This window comes from Podarcis liolepis (genome assembly GCF_965112155.1).
Source record: "Podarcis liolepis genome assembly, chromosome: 11".
NCBI lineage: Eukaryota > Metazoa > Chordata > Lepidosauria > Squamata > Lacertidae > Podarcis > Podarcis liolepis.
In genome coordinates, this window is record NC_139565.1 from 57,133,434 (window position 1) to 57,150,919 (window position 17,486).

General features: G+C 46.8%; 1 protein-coding gene across 3 annotated transcripts in view; it reads left to right on the forward strand.

Moving 5' to 3' along the window:
* The window catches only part of PSTPIP2 (proline-serine-threonine phosphatase interacting protein 2), a 58,092-nt gene that overhangs the window by 15,086 nt on the left and 25,520 nt on the right, over positions 1–17,486 (forward strand). For all 3 annotated transcript variants that reach the window (XM_083466167.1, XM_083466168.1, XM_083466169.1), the window contains exons 2-4: positions 10,082–10,182; positions 12,335–12,412; positions 16,216–16,250. In XM_083466167.1, coding sequence (XP_083322293.1) covers positions 10,082–10,182; positions 12,335–12,412; positions 16,216–16,250 — 214 coding nt within the window. The remainder of the gene's footprint in view (positions 1–10,081; positions 10,183–12,334; positions 12,413–16,215; positions 16,251–17,486) is intronic.

The following is a 17,486-nucleotide window of genomic DNA, read 5'->3' on the forward strand; positions in this document are numbered from 1 at the left end:
AAGACAAACAGGGTTCCTGGTCTGTATTAACAGAAGCTAGATAATAGAGTTAATAATAAATACTAATAATAAATTTTTATTTATACCCTGCCCTTCCCGGTTCAGAAAACCGGGCTCAGGGAGGCTAACAACAGATTTAAAACACTTAATTGATGCAACAAAAAGCAGCATAAAATACAGTATAAAACGTGAATAACAATAAATTCAGAATTAAAAAATCAATTTAGGGGGGAAATCCATCCAATAAACATTAGATGACCACCAGGGCTAGCTGGCTAAATTAGTCCTATTTGGGCCAGCGAGGAGACCAGGGGAGAATTAGCTGTGGGGTCTCAGAGCGGGTAATCTTCATAAAAAGGGGAAGGGGAGGGGAGGAAGGGGAATGGAAGATCAGGCTAAGTTCAAATTAGCCTGGACTGTGATAGAAAAGTCACTGGAAAGGAAAATGAAAGTAAGAAAACAGGATACGGGGTCAAGTCTGGATTGTTTAATGTGCTAATGTGAAGCTGCTCTGTGTGCTGGAAGTCAGGAAGAGAAGTGGGAAAGGTGGTGACGCTTTAATATGTGTAGAGCAGTGAAAACAAAACCCTGGCCCTGTCAGAGGATTCTGTGCTGCACTTTCTGTTGCGTAATGGCAGAGTTCAATGCAGGCAGTCAATTTCTGCTGCAATCCTTGCCCACCCGAAATATTTTAAAACTGCATTTTAATAACAGCAAAGAAATGTAAGAAAAGTTGGTTTTAGAGAAAGGGCAAGATGTCACAGCTGCCTGTAAAGATGTATAGGTAAAGGGTAAAGGGGACCCCTGACCATTAGTCCAGTCGTGGCTGACTCTGGGGTTGCAGCGCTCATCTCACTTTATTGGCCGAGGGAGCCGGCGTACAGCTTTCGGGTCATCTGGCCAGCATGACTAAGCTGCTTCTGGCGAACCAAAGCAGCGCACGGAAACGCCGTTTACCTTCCCACCAGAGCGGTGCCTGTTTATCTACTTGCACTTTGATGTGCTTTTGAACTGCTAGGTTGGCAGGAGCTGGGACAGAGCAACAGGAGCTCACCCCGTCGCGGGGATTCGAACCACCGACCTTCTGATCGGCAAGTCATAGTCTCTGTGGTTAACTCACAGTGCCACCCGCGTCCCTGTAAAGATGTATAGGATACATCAATACGATTTACTGAGCCTGTGACAAAATGGACCAAGAGGAAGTGAGGTCTGTATAGTAATTCTAAAGCAGGTTTTCTTAAACTTGGATTTCCAGCTGCAGTTGGATCACAACTCCCATTATCCCTAGCTAGCAGGACCAGTGGTCGGGGATGACGGGAGATGTAGTCCAACAACAGCTGAAGACTCAAGTTTGGGAAACACTGTTCCAAATGGTTCCATGGTTTGAATTGAAACAATTGCAGTTTTTTACTCCAAAGAAGAGGATAGGAAATAACTCTGAACTGTACTAAATCCAGACATTCGCATAGAGCTGTGGTACCTGATGCTCCCGAGTCACTGTATAGAATAAAATTAAATGGCAAAGAAGCAATCTTGAACACTTTGCTTCCCGGACACTTTTAGCGAGGTTCTTCCCCCCCAAGAACAGTGATTTGTTAAGTCTTGGAATGCCAATTACAGAATCCTAGGCCCACTTACTTGGGAAGGAGCCCCTCTGAATCACTGCTGCCAACTTACAGATTTGAAAATAAGGAACCAGCAGCCTTGAAAATAAGGGATCAGCAGCCAAAATAAGGGATTTTCCAAGCACAGGTATGTTCAACTTCTGAGCCCCTCTGAGCCAAAGGCAGAAAGCCCAGCCAGCAGCCAAACAAAGCCTCAAGTGGTGGTTCCCACAGCACAGCAACCCAGCAAAGGGGATGCAGCCAGGAAAACCACTGTAACCTCTCTGCTGGGAAGTGCTGAGCAAAGGCGAGTCCCCAGGCAACGTGGCCAATTTGATCAGCACAAGGCATGCAAGCTCCACCCCCCAGTCATTCTTAGACTCCTTACTGGGTGAGCAACGTAGCCAAGCAACACAGTTGGAGCCTCCCTCCTTCCTGGCCGGGAGTGAGAGGAGCTGCTTCCTTTGAAACCCGGGAAATTTAAGGGGCATCATCAATAAGGGACAGCAGTGGGACACAGCTCTGGGATAAGGGACTTTCCCGCCAAATAAGGGACAGTTGACAGCTATGCTCTGAATTCAACAGGGCTTACCCCTGAACAGACATGGAGATGGGTTGGAGCTCAGTGGCGAAGCATTTGTCTTGTGTGCAGAAGGTCCCAAGTTCAATACCTGACATCTCTAGACGGGGCCGGGAGAGACCCCTGCCTGAAACCTTGGAGAGCTGCTGCCAGTCAATGTAAAAAAAAAAAAAAGATATAAAGCTAAAGGACCCCTGGACGGTTTAGTCCAGTCAAAAGTAACTATGGGTTTGTGGCTCTCATCTCGCTTTCAGACTGAGGGAGCTGGCATTTGTCCACAGACAGCTTTCTGGGTCATGTGGCCAGCAGGACTAAACCGCTTCTGGTGCAATTGAACACTGACGGAAACCAGAGCGCATGGAAACGCCGTTTACCTTCCCACTGTCAGGAGCTGGTCCTCCACTCAAGTAGGACCCTGGCAGAGACACATGCCCGACTGGCATGTTCTCTCCCTTCTGGTCGATCATTCGGGAGTTTCAAAAGCTTTCTTCAGCCCGAACATCACAGCAACTGATGCCATTGGCACACTTAGGGATCCGCAGAGTCTTCGCAGCTTGCATGACAGAGCTCAGTGTTTTTGCTCATCTACTTTATTTACATATTTACACACACGGAGCACTGCAACATGGCTCCCTCTCTCTCTAGCATCAGACAGCAAAGAGAAAAAGGACAAAGGACAATAGTCCCACTTCACGGAACACAGTAGCACAAACATTCTGTTTTTTTTTTTATAAGTTATTTATTAAGATTTTCAAAAAAAATTACAGAATAAAAAGAAAAACCAAAAAACCAAAAAAAACACCAAAATAAAAATAGATAAAAAACAGTTCAATCTTTCTATCACATACTTTTCATTTGCTTATTTCCCGGACCTCCTCACGCCTTCCTTTTCTGTATTCCAGTTCCAATTGTTAATTCAGCAAATCCCTCCCCTCTTCATTCATCTTAATCTTCAATTTTTAAATTTTATAACATTAATTTTTTTTACCTATTAATAACCATTTTCTCATATTCCCTTATAGCATTACAGCAAAAGACCACTTAGTTTCTATCCAACATCATTCTAACATTCATTAATTTTACAGTGTTTCTGTAAATAATCTTTGAACTTTTCCCAATCTTCTTCCACCAACTCTTCTCCCTGGTCTCGGATTCTGCCAGTCATTTCTGCCAGTTCCATATAGTCCATCACCTTCATCTGCCATTCTTCCAGGGTGGGTAGATCTTGTGTCTTCCAGCACTTTGCGATGAGTATTCTTGCTGCTGTTGTGGCGTACATAAAGAAAGTTCTAACCTTCTTTGACACCAATTGGCTGACCATGCCCAGGAGAAAGGCCTCTGGTTTCTTCAGAAAGGTATATTTAAATACCTTTTTCATTTCATTATAAATCATCTCCCAGAAAGCCTTAATCCTTGGGCACGCCCACCAAAGGTGAAAGAATGTACCTACGCTATGATTAAATGGGCACAAGATGTTGGACATAACATTATGTTTGCTGACTGGGAACAGTTGTGGACCACAGGTATGAAATTTACGACATGTAATGCCTTAAGAGAGAATATTATGAAAATGATATACAGGTGGTACATGACACCAGTCAAGCTTGCAAAAATCTATCATTTGCCCGATAATAAATGTTGGAAATATAAAAACACAGTAACACAAACATTCTGTCACTTCCCACTCCGTGGAGTCAAAACATACACCGTCATGTGATAGACAAAAATTCCATGACTGCAATCATGGAGCAGGAATTCTAACACCCGCCACAGTGGTACCTATTTATCTACTCGCACTGATATGCTTTCGAACTGCTAGGTTGCAATGGGACAGAGCAATGGGACAGAGCAATGGGAGCTCACTCCGCTGTGGGGATTCGAACCGCCGACCTTCCGATGGGCAAGCCCAAGAGGCTCAGTGGTTTAGACCACAGCGCCACCCGCATCCCAGTCAGTGTAGGTAATACTGAGCTAAATGGACTGTTGGTCTCATTCAGTAGAAGGCAGTTTCACAAGTTGCACTGTAAGTCTCACCAGAGCCGCCAGCTTGCGCTGAAGATTGGGAGGGCAATGATGTGCGCATGCTGCTGTGACGTCAGGACATTGGGGGGTGTCGGGGGGGGAGCTGAACATGGCGGCAGTGCCATCTCAATGGCAAGTGGCTCCTTCTCTCTTGTGCTCCGCCTCCTCCTGCTGCCTTTTCACTGTCCTCGGCTCTCCACTCAGCCTACTCCATCCCCTGTTCATTCAGAACATTGGGGGCCCCAGCTCCTCATCCAAAAAAATATTGGGGACCAGGGGACCCCAGAAGAGATGGGCCCCTAGGAGTCGGGGGCCCTGAGTCTCAGTCGGTTCAGTGGGGCTGTAGGCATGAGCAGAATTGTGCTGTATCTGGAATTTGGTTTCCATCTGCCTCCGGTCACTCTTTCTGTTACACCAAGGACTCATCAGTGGCTGACTTGTCACCTTGAAACAGCCTGCCTACAGTTTCCACCGATATTCCTGCAAACAGCTCCTCTGGGGTTATTTCTGTTTATAGCTGTGCCACAGATGGTGACCTAGTTATGTTCCCAGACGAAACATTTGCACTGGCTTCTTTGCCTCCGGCACTGGTGAGGAGACCTTGCAACGCTGAGGCTGGGCTTTGTGGCACTTGGCTGCCCCAGCCCCATCTCGGTGGAGGACTTTGAGCTTTTAAAATTTCAGAGGCGCCTGTGTGATGCTAACATTTGGCAACCCCACTGCCCCTTGCCTTCCGTTGTTCGTCATGGTTGCAGTGCCCCCTGTGGTGCTCTCTCAGCTTGGTGCCCAGTGTGGGGGAACCAGTTGCAGTCCCTTAAATCCATCTCTGCCCATCTGAAACACTCTGGTTATTCCAGGAGCGTTTAGGCCGGACCGAGCAAGGAGCAAATATAATCCAGCTGGTGCCAGTTTTTAAAAAACACAGAACCAGAAAGGTGTGTGTTTCAGTCTCGTGACTGATTTACACCATCAAGTTCTCGGGTTGAACAGGTGCACAAATGTTTGCTGTGCCATCAAACAGCCCAGTGTTGGCTATTTTGACGATTAGTTGTGCCGCAGAAGGTGTGCTGGGGAGACCACACATTCAAGAAATGCAAAAGTAACTTTTGCTGGGTTTTAATAACAAAAACAAAAACTCCTTTTACACTAAATTACAATACAGTGGTACCTCTGGATGCAAACGGGATCCGTTCCGGAGCCCCATTCGCTTCCTGAAGTGAACGTAAGACACTTCTGTGCATGTGCAGGTCGCGTTTTGCCGTGACGTCATTTTGAGCATCTGCGCATGTGCGAGCAGCGAAACCTGGAAGTAACACGCTCCGTTACTTCTGGGTCACCGCGGAGCGCAACCTGAAAATATTTAAGCTGAAGCGTATTCATCCCGAGGTATGACTGTATATCAATAAGCATGAGCCATCCACCATCCAATTCACCAGGGTACTGAGAGAGCTCCATGCTGCTCTTTATATACTACACCCAACAGCTTAATTACCACAACTTAACAGCACCTGCTATACTGCTTCACAGCTGTAAAACTAGGTTATGTTATTTGCTCTGGCCTTTAAAGAAATACACATCTTGTGTATAAGATATGAAAGTCCCGTATTTTTCGCTCTATAAGACGCACCAGACCACAAGACGCACCTAGTTTTTGGAGGAAGAAAACAAGGAAAAAAATATTCTGAATCTCAGAATCCAGAACAGCAAGAGGGATCGCTGCGCAGTGAAAGCAGCGATCCCTCTTGCTGTTCTGGCTTCTGGGATAGCTGCGCAGCCTGCATTTGCTCCATTAGATGCACACACATTTCCCCTTTCTTTTTAGGAGGGAAAAAGTGAGTCTTATAGAGCAAAAAATACGGTATGTTTAATTTTTGTTGAAAATGATATGTTGAAAAACTAATAAAAAATTATATAATTAAAAAAAAACACAGTGGAGCATCTGCAGCGGCCAGGCCTAAGGGTCAGCACCCCCCCCCAGCAGACCATAATGGGCCATAATGGCTGGATGAAAGAAGAACAAAGGAATGAGCCCTGCCAGATCAGATCAGCGACTCATTTATACGCCCTTTGGGAAGTCTGTAAGCAGGAACTGAGTTCAACGGAGCTCTCCTCATTTGTGAGGCATTACTGCCTCTGACAGAGGAAGTCAGGAAAAGTTCTGCTTCACAGCTACCATGCACAAGCAGACCCTCAGATTAAGACAATAAGAATCTGCTCTGTGGTCCATCCCAATGACTGACAGCTGCTTCAGTCTGGCCATACTGGCTGGGGTAGCTGGAGGGCACCGATTAGGCAAAGTGTCTCCTAAAAAGCTAACACGGTGTTAAGAGATTTGTGGCTGCGGACCCCTAAACTCTCGAAATTAATAAATGGTAGGATTTTGATGCTTTGGGTTGTGAAAGGAGAAATACAAACTGCAGAGGAAATCCTGAGCAAGCTTATGCAAAACGACCTGGCCATCAAGAAGCAATACAGGGCCATTGAGAGCCCTTGACAATGCAAGAGAGCTATCCTCCCCACTGTGACTGGGGATTTGCTGCAGTAACTGGGTGTGAAATGGCAGGAAAAGAGAGTTTTTTAAGCAGGGTGTTCTGGGAAGAAGAAAGAAGAAGAAAGACTGGGATCCATCTTGGGCAAGCTGGCTGAAGGCTGGCTGGGAGAGATGCATTGCTGTGGAGTACAAGGCTCTTGAAAGGGCCATGCTTTAAGATCTGGACTCCTCCCATGCAGACAGAAGGTGTAAATAGGCAAATAAACCACATTTCTTACAGCTATGACAGTCTCTGTTGTGTCTCTGTTCTCCAAAGGAATGCAGACCCTGGGTGAGTGCCAGGAACTCCCATGAATCTGGTAGAGGGTAGGGGTGGCATCCAACTTTTGAAACAATATTTATTGCAGCCTGACCTGTTGTAAGCTTGGTCCCACGCAGGCATACCCCTCCGAGAGGTTCCCTTAAATACTAATTTCCACAAAGGTTTGTGCAAAGCTTTCTCCGCTGAGCATCAAAACCACGATCTGCAGTACTGTCACGCCAGTGTGTGAGAACTAGAGTTCCCCTTTCCAGCATTATCGCGTTGCCTCAGTGTTACAAAGAACTCGAGGAAACTGGAATTCAGGGTTCTGAGAAAAGCCCTTTCCCAAATTTATATATTTGAATACAAGGTAATCTTTTGTTCCTGGGTTGACGTATTGAGGCTGACTGGATGACGTGCAAAAACAGCTTCTTTGAAGAAAGTCTTCTTCGCCAGCTAGCCATTGCCAAGAACCAGAGCACATCTCTCATAGGCATAAGGCCTCTGTCCTGAGATCTCAGAGAGGTGCTGCGAGTTGGATGAGTCAGTTGTGGGCTACATAAGACAGATGCTCTCACTCAGTGTAAGTCAGGTTCCTAAGGCGTGATAGAAGCCCTAGGCAGAGAAATTTTGACTGGAAAGAGCAAGACTCAAGTCCTTTCTCAGCACCAGCATAAGTGTAGCCATATTGGAGTTCACCGATTGGTTTGCGTTGCTCCCGGACAGGAGGAAGGAAGTCAAATGACACCGAGGGCTGGTTCAGAGAAAGAGTTCTTTATTTCTGCTCTCCGGAACAGCAGAAAGGCACCTGCGTGGTCAGTCCACAGCAAGTCCAAAGAACTGAGAGATTTCATGCAGTATATATATCCTCCAGGCACCCTCTTCCTCCTTCCCCAGGAATCCAACCACGTCAGTCTATACACGCAGGTTGACATCACATATGTTCCTGCTCCGGTATTCTTAACCATAAAAGGGTATTCCTTCTTGTACTTCTGACCATAAAGGGGTATTCCTGTTCCTACTCTTATTTTGGAGTAAGAGGTCACCAACTCCAAGAACACACTCTGGCGCTGTTCCCAGACTAGGTCTGTGCATCAGGATGTGAGATAAGACCTAGACATGTCATCCCTACTCCACTGGAACAACCAAGGTCATCCTTGCCGTGACTGATAAAGGAAAGAGCTTTTTATACAGCTGTGTCCTTGTTATGCATTTGCTCAACAGCTCAAGTTTATGCATTTTAGAAATGCTAAGAAGAAAAGGGGGGGGGTTGAGTCAGTTTTAAACTGACTGCACAGAAACCCATTCCTTCATAAGTACATAAGAATAGAATCATAGAATCATAGAGTTGGAAGAGACCACAAGAAGAGCCTGCTGAATTAGGCCAGTGGCCCATCTGGGCCAGGATCCTGTTCTCACAGCAGGTCGGTGGTTCGAATCCCCGCGGCGGGGTGTGCTCCCGTTGCTCAGTCCCAGCGCCTGCCAACCTAGCAGTTCGAAAGCACCTCCGGGTGCAAGTCGATAAATAGGGACCGCTTACTGGCGGGAAGGTAAACAGCGTTTCCATGTGCTGCGCTGGCTCGCCAGATGCGGCTTTGTCACGCTGGCCACGTGACCCGGAAGTGTCTCCGGACAGCGCTGGCCCCCTGGCCTCTTAAGTGAGATGGGCGCACAACCCTAGAGTCTGTCAAGACTGGCCCGTATGGGCAGGGGTACCTTTACCTTTACTTTATTATCGGATAGGACCATTTCTAGGTACCTTCCCGCCAGAGCGGTACCTATTTATATACTTGCACTTTGACGTGCTTTTGAACTTCTAGGTTGGCAGGAACAAGGACCGAGCAACGGGAGCTCACCCCGTCATGGGGATTCGAACCGCTGACCTTATGATTGGCAAGTCCTAGGCTCTGTGGTTTAACCCACAGCGCCACCCACATCCATGGACCGTTTCTAGTTCAAAGCTAAATAACTGGTCTGGAGAAAGTAAAAGCAGCTGTGCTTGCCATGAGAGAGGAGAGGGAAAAGGAAGTTGTAAACAGGATGAAACCTAAGATGTATCAGTCTAAACTTCAAAGGATAGAATCACAGAATCATGCAATTGTAGAGGGGAAGTGTGGGTGGAGCACTTGATTTTAAAGATTCACCCACCACTATTTACATGGAGATTCCCTTGTACGATAAACTGTTGTGATTCAGACTTCTCTTCTTACTAATTCTATTTGCATATGTTGCCTCTGTTTTTGGTGCTTCCCTAACTTTTAAGGTGGCCAAGGCCGCCAGATGGGATCCGTGCGGCGTTAAGGAGGCAACTGGCTAGGGAGGCGCTGTTCCGGTGGGCGTGGAGTTGGCTGGAGGGTAAGGGCTGGCGTGGAAGGGGTTCCTTCGCCACTGTCCCACCCTCTGGCGGCTTAAAGGGGCAGCGCCAGAGGGCTCCACCCCCCTCGTTCAGCCCGGACACTGAAGTCCCGCGCCGAGGGCCTTCTGGCGGTTCCCTCCCTGCGAGAAGCCAAGTTACAGGGAACCAGGCAGAGGGCCTTCTCGGTAGTGGCACCCGCCCTGTGGAACACCCTCCCACCAGATGTCAAAGAGAACAACAACCACCAGACTTTTAGAAGACATCTGAAGGCAGCGCTGTTTAGGGAAGCTTTTAATGTTTGATGTATTAGAGGATTTTAATATTTTTTTGGAAGCTGCCCAGAGTGGCTGGGGAAGCCTAGCCAGATGGGCGGGGTACAAATAATAAATAATAATAATAATAATAATAATTATTATTATTATTATTATTATTATTATTATTATTTTAATTATTATTATTATTATCATTATCAAGCAGTTGGCACCGGCGGTAGCAACCGTGTTACAAGGGCTTTGTTACACGCGCACACTTTTACCTCAGGGCTCTTCCCGCCCGCCCATTTCTGAGCCTTGCCCCTTGCGGTTCAGGACCCTGGCAGGCCGGATCTGGCCCACGGACCGTAGTTTGAGGACCCCTGTCCTAGATCCTTGCTGGGCTGGTTGTTGTTGTTGTTTTTTTTAAAAAGTTATATTTCTTCTAAATATCTTTTTCAACACCCTTTGCTCAGACTACAGATTTAATCAGCACAGCTGGTTACGATGGCATCATCCAGCACCTCAATGACGGCAGGAAGAACTGCAAAGAGTTTGAAGACTTTTTGAAGGAAAGGTATGTGCTGAAGACTTGTCGGACTTGCTCCGTTCTATATTATTGGTTTTACATAAATTGATGCACAATAACTTTAACAATTCCAGAACACAAAAAGGAAAATGTTCTTTCGAACCTTTGAACCCCCTTCCCTCCCTTCATGGGTTCCATTTCCCAAAAAATATCTCCCCCCACCCGCCAACCTCACAGGTGGGAATGCAAGAGAGGGCCTTCTTGGTGGTGGCTTCTCCCAGGCTCTGAAACTCCCTCCCTGGAGAAGCTAGAACGGCTCTCTCCTTAATAATAATAAATAATAAATTTTATTTATACCCCGCCCTCCCCAGCCAAGACCAGGCTCAGGGCGGCTAACACCAGATATAAAACAATTGATTGAAATGCAACTTAAAAAACAAGATTAAAATACAACAATAAAATGCACCCTCATTTCAGCAGAAACTGAAAAACTTTTTTGGGGGTGAAAACGTCTTTACCAAGGCTAACTATCCAGACTGGTCCAACGTGGGCCAGAAAAGAGGCAGCGAAGTCCCCAAATAGGAGTTCCAACACAGAAGGAGAAAGGAAAATACTGTATTTTTCGCCCTATAGGACGCACCGGCCCATAGGACGCACCTAGCTTTTTGGGGGGGAAATCAAGGAAATTTTTTTTATTTCCCCCCCAGGTTTGTGCAGCCATCCCCAAGCTAGAAGAGGGAGACGGAGCGCTCCGTCTCCCTCTTCTGCCTTCAGGGACAGCCTCTCTAGCCTCCGTGGGGCAGCGGCTTCCCCCGCTGTCCCCCGAGCTTATGGGGCTGGCGATGGGGAGAAGCAAGCTTGCTTCTCCCCCCCCCCCAGCCTCCACATAAGGTCGGGGAATAGCGGGGTGACGGCGCTCTGCCTCCCCACTATCCCCCGAGCTTGTGGGCTGCAGGCTGCTGCCCGCAAGCTTTGCGAGCGGGCGGGACCTCCCGCTGGGCTCCCAAGGCTTGCGGATAGCTTCATGAAGCCTGGAGAGTGAGAGGGGTCAGTGTGCACCGATGCCTCTTGCTCTCCAGGCTTCAGGGAAAGCCTGCATTCGCCCCATAGGACGCACACACATTTCCCCTTCATTTTTGGAGGGGAAAAGTGTGTCCTATAGGGCGAAAAATACGGTAGAAAGAGGGGGAGGGGAACAAGTTAATTCCAAGCCAAAGGCCAGGCGGAACAACTCCTTGTTCTTCTTCAGCTGGCAGGTGTTGTGCTCCAATAGACCTTTGTTTTTTTAAGGAAAGGGGTTTAATTATGCTGTTTCTCATTATCTGTGCTTTGGTAATATATATATATATATATTGTTTCAATTCTGTTGGAACTAACGCTTCTCCTTCATGGAAATTTCTAAGCACAGGTTGGATAGCTATCTGTCATAGTTGCTTACCTGAGGTTCCTGCATTGCAGGGGGTTGGACTAGATGACCTTGGGGGACCCCTTCCAACTCTGCAGTTCTATGATTCTATTATAGTTCAAATTACTTTGTACTTTTTAATCTTATATATGTTTTTTTTTTACAGATGGCCACCCAACCTGTTTACTTAATTTAATTTTTTTAAAAAAATAAAAAAATTCATTTTCCTTTTTCATTCTTTGCATACATCTCAAATTCTTCACATTTACTATATATTCCTCCCTCCCTCCCTCCCTCCCCTCCAAGGCTTCCCCCAACTTCCGCTTCTGGTTTGTTTCTCTTTTCTCCCACTTTGCTACCTCCTAACAGAAAAAGTTATTCATAACATAACTTCAAGCCTAAAAGCATAAAAATAAAAGTAAATATACCATAATCATATTTCACTATCTTCTAAACATTTTCTAATGCTGATAATGTGAATGTTTATTTAAATCCTGCCATCAAGTCTATTGGCTTTCTTCGTTTCTGCAAATATAATAGGAATGGTTCCCAAGTCTCTGTTGTCTTTTTCTCTTGGTCTGTCTGTCGTTTTTGCCAGTTCTGCATAGTTCATCCACTTCTCTTGCCATTGTTCTACATCTTCTATATGTTTTAGCCATTCCCGTATTTTATATGCGTTGCTTTCATTTGTGTAAGCCAACTTGGAGTCCCTGGCTTGTGGGGGGCGGGGGGAGAGGCAGGATATGAACAAACAAACAAAGAAACAAACAAAAACTTTCTCTTCCCGCGCAACAGGGCTTCTATAGAAGAGAGATATGGCAAGGACCTGATTAATTTGTCGCGGAAAAAACCCTGCGGGCAGACAGAGCTGAAGTGAGTGACTGCAGTCCCTAAAACTGTGTTGTTGTTCGTATATTAAAAAGGGGGGGTTAGACCCCATTTTTGGCTCAGCCTCTGGACTTCCTTTGAATGAAAATAGGGGCAGATTCCAGCAACGTACTTCCATTAGCGCAAGACGTTCTAGCTACGTGATGGAACGCAATCGGGGAAGGGTCCCAGGGTCAAATCCTGGAATGTCCAGGTAAGGCTTGGAGGAGCTCCTGTCTCGGAAGCACTGGACAGCCGGCTGCCAGCCAGTGTGGGCGATTCTGGCCTGTGGAGTCTGCCTTGGAATAAGGCAGCTCTCCTTTTGCCCTTATGAAGGTCCCCTCCTCTTCTTGTAAAGGTAAAGGGACTCCTGACCATTAGGTCCAGTCATGGCCAACTCTGGGGTTGCGGTGCTCATCTCACTTTATTGGCCGAGGGAGCCAGCATACAGCTTCCAGGTCATGTGGCCAGTACGACTAAGCCTCTTCTGGCGAACCAGAGCAGCGCACTGAAATGCCGATTACCTTCCCGCCAGAGTGGTACCTATTTATCTACTTGCACTTTGACGTGCTTTTGAACTGCTAGGTGGGCAGGAGCAGGGACCGAGCAATGGGAGCTCACCCCGTCATTGCAGGGATTCGAACCGCCGACCTTCTGATCGGCAAGTCCTAGGCTCTGTGGTTTAACTCACAGCGCCACCCGCGTCACTGGAAATCTCTTCTGAGGGGTTTCCCCCTGCCCTTTGGAGCAGTTTTGTGGGTGTGAGTGGGGATCCACATGGGGAGAGGAAAGTTCAAGCGTACCCTCCAAAAACCACTTTGCGAAAACGGAACTGCTTTGCAGAGGACATGTCTGTTTTCGGTCCAGAATTCGGACAGCCGTCTGCCCCCAGTCTAAAAAGTCCCTGAGTCTATTGTGAAAGCGAGGAGGGTTTTTGCTGGAAAAACACTCGCTGGTCTGAAAACCGTGTGTGACGTAACCGCAGTTCCCTTCATTTCTGCCCAAGTAGGCTCTTCCAGTAATCATCGTTGCCCGTGCTCAGAATTCAGTTCCTGCTTTAGTGGAAAGTAGAAAAGGCTGTGGCTTAGGGGAAGCTCCACTGCTTTAAATTGCTCACGGTGGCTGGTTTTGCCGTATGGCGAGGCAGCCAACTTGGGGAGCTGTAGATAAAAAAAGGAGGGATCCTTTGGCTTTTGTGGGTTCATATTTGCTCGTAACCAGTGCTGGATTTACGTATAAATTAAACAAGAGGGATGCGGGTGGTGCTGTGGTCTAAACCACTGAGCCTCTTGTGCTTGCCGATCAGAAGGTCGGCGGTTCGAATCCCCATGATGGGGTGAGCTCCCGTTGCTCGGTCCCTGCTCCTGCCAACCTAGCAGTTCGAAAGCACGTCAAAGTGCAAGTAGATAAATAGGTACCGCTCCAGCGGGAAGGTAAACGGCGTTTCCGTGCGCTGCTCTGGTTTCGCCAGAATCAGCTTAGTCATGCTGGCCACATGACCCGGAAAAACTGTCTGCGGACAAATGCCAGCTCCCTCGGCCTGTAAAGTGAGATGAGCTCCGCAACCCCAGAGTCGTTCATGACTGGACTTAACTGTCAGGGGTCCTTTACCTTTTTAAACAAGCTATAGCTTAGGGCCCCACTCTCTTGGGGCCCCCAAACAAATTTAAAGACAAAAAGCCTGGATGTACATTTCCAGAATATAAGATAAGAAACAAATAAAATTAAAACTACATACAGCAACAGTGTTTTGTGTTGTGTAGGCTCCTGTGATGTAAGTCATGGGCCCCGCCTGCTAACCTACTCCCTAAAATAAAACTGGTTTGCTCATTTCTATATATAGGGTAGGTACGCGGGTGGCGCTGTGGGTTAAACCACAGAGCCTAGGACTTGCCAATTGGAAGGTCGGTGGTTCTAATCCCCATGACAGGGTGAGCTCCCATTGCTTGGTCTCAGCTCCTGCCAACCTAGCAGTTCGAAAGCATGTCAAAGTGCAAGTAGATAAATAGGTACCACTCCGGCGGGAAGGTAAATGGCGTTTCTGTGCGCTGCTCTGGTTCGCCAGAAGCAGCTTAGTCATGCTGGCCACATGACCCGGAAGCTGTACGCCGGCTCCCTCGGCCAATAAAGCAAGATGAGCGCCGCAACCCCAGAGTCCACGACTGGACCTAATGGTCAGGGGTCCCTTTACCTTTATATATAGGGTGCCTACATTCTGCATGGACTGGCTGCATGGCAACATGTGCAAATGGTTTTAGATACCTATTAGGTCCACAAATTACCATATAGCATATATTCCACACACAAAAACAGTGACCATTTGTTGTTGACAAAGGACAGCTGGACATATAAATGGCCCCATTACCTTCAGTTGCTTAGGGCCTCATCAAACCTAAATCTGGCCCTGCTCATAACCCTTGTCTTTACCCTTCATTACCCCTGAGTTGTATCTTGTATTTTTAAACTCCAGCTTATTCTAATCCGAGTTGCGTGACCATTGGGGCATGTGCTGGGAGCCATAGGAAAAGCTCTTAGGAGGTATTTCCCAGTGACCTGCTGACACAAATAGGATTTGTAACTGGGCACACCCTTTTTTGGTAGCCACAATGCACAGATAGCCCCTTTAAGAGGACTGGGGTCTCTGAAACGGAATGTGCAATTCACGGTGAGTTGGGAGCCACAGGAAACACTGGGAAATCCAAGGGTGTTCCTTCGGGGCTCAGGAAGCTCTCAAGAGACATCAGTTGCCACAATCCCATTGTAGTGAGCAAAGGTAGCCTTACCACTGATGTGTTTTTATTTCATTTAGAAATATTGAGACATCGCTTCATCAGAAACAAAACGCCTCTAAGATGTTTACGCCCGCTAGTATAAAATAGTTACTTCCAGAAATAGTGACAAAAGCCAGACATTAAAAAAAACAGTAAGCGTAATTAAAAATATGGATAAAATCAGCAAGTATTTATTTCTTATTTCTTTTTAGGTACAGTTTATTTTAGTCATCGTTTGACTATTTTAAAATGACCGATAATTTTAACGTTTTGTTTATTTTTTTAAAAAACCAACCAGAAGTTTGGGGGAAATTAATATTGGAAAATTAATTAAAAATTATTTTTTGTGCAATCAAGTGATATATAAAGTTAGTTAAATAATTTTTTTTAAAAAATGCAACAAAATTGTGTACTAGGCCTGCCTAAAACAAAAGGGTTTTGTTAACTCCTCTTTCTAGATCTGGGCTGGCCTCTTCCTAGGTATATAACAGAGCAGCATTTATTTTTTACAGGTGTTACAGTGGAAAATGGGTGGATCTGCGCTACGGGGTACAGCCTGCTTATGGGGCAGAGTCCACTGGGAAGGTCTCTTGCACAACCCCCTTGCAGTCAAGAGGAGCTGTGCAGGAGACTTTCCCAGTGGAGCTGCCTCATGTTAAATCATCTGCATGTATGTGTGTGTGTGTGTGTGAGAGGAGTCTTGTTTGGATTTTGAGCCTTGGATTTTGAGCCAGCCCCTCTTGAGAAATCTTGGCATATTTACCCGGCCGCCACGTGCTTTTGAGGAGGTCTCTGGCAGCAGAAGGAAGAGAAGCCCAGGACCTCACGCCCAGCCGTAAAAAATTGTCCTCTGAATTTCAAAGGTTGCATCACCCGGTGTTGAAACAAGGCCAGTTTATGCAAGTTCACAAGGAAGTCTTGTTCTGGCGTGTGGCATAAAAACAGATTTGATGATTTCTTCCTCTCTCCAAGGTTTCCCAGATTCTAACTGTTTCCTCCTTTCTCTCTCCCCCTTCACTTTTTCTGCATTTCTTCCAGCACCCTCAGAAGAGCTCTTGAGGTTTTTAAGCAACGTAAGTAACTTTTAACGGTCTCCACAATGTGCAAAACTGTGGCTCGGGTTGTGTGTGAAGCTAATGTGAAGAGATAACACATGCACAAGAGAGTGAAAACACTGGCTCAAAATACTTTGATATTTGCAGGTTACCTTGGGGGGAAAGCCATGTATTTTTAGATAATTCTCTCTCCTCTCCCCTCCTCCCCACCCTGAATTTCATGGAACTCTCTGGCATTTTAATTTCCTTTACTCCATTTCCTCCCTGGAAGACTTACAGTGATTGCAAAGTCTTATTTACTCTAAGAATGTGGGCAGTTCATTTCGCAGCTGTAAACTGCCAAAGCCTTCAGAAAGCCGTGCTTATTGGGGAGGGGAACCCAGTACAGTGGTGCCTCGCAAGACGAAAATAATCCGTTCTGTGATTCTCTTCGTCTAGCGGTTTTTTCGTCTTGCGAAGCAAGCCCATTGAAGGATTAGCGCAGGGGTCTGCAACCTTTAAGACAAAAAGAGCCACTTGGACCCGTTTCCGAAGAAAAACAACAACTGGGAGCCGCAAAACCATTGCAACATTTAAAACAAATATATCTCCAGAGCCATGATCTGACAGCAGGCGGGAAGGTGACGTCGGGACGGTGCGTGACTAACGCACGCACCGCCCCCATGCGACGTCACAGCCAGTACAGCGCCCGCCACAGTGAGGAGTGTCGGGGCGCACAATGCGCCTCCTCCCCTCACTAGTATCCGCCCCAGAGCCGCAGCAAAGATGTAAAAGAGCCACATGCGGCTCTGGAGCCGCGGGTTGCAGACCCCTGGATTAGCGCTATTAGCGGCTTTTAGCGGCTTTTAGTGGCTTTTAGCGGCTTATCTGCTGATCGGATCAGCTGATAAGCGGCTTAGCGGCTTAGAAGAAGGGGGGGAAAGGGAAAAAAACCAGCAGGAACTCGCAAGACATTGTCGTCTTGCGAAGCAAGCCCATAGGAGATTCGTTTTGCGAAGCACCTCCAAAATGGAAAACTCTTTTGTCTAGCGAGTTTTCCGTCTTGCGAGGCATTCGTCTTGCGGGGCACCACTGTACCTTACTTTTTCTTTACCTCCTCATTCCATTTATATTCCACCTTTCCTCCGAGGCGCTCAATGCAGCACACACAGTTCTCCCCCTCCCCATTTTATCCTCACAACAACAACCCTGTGATGTAGGTCTGGCTGAGAATGAGTGACAGGCGTAAGGTCACTCGGCGAGCTTGGTTCCTGA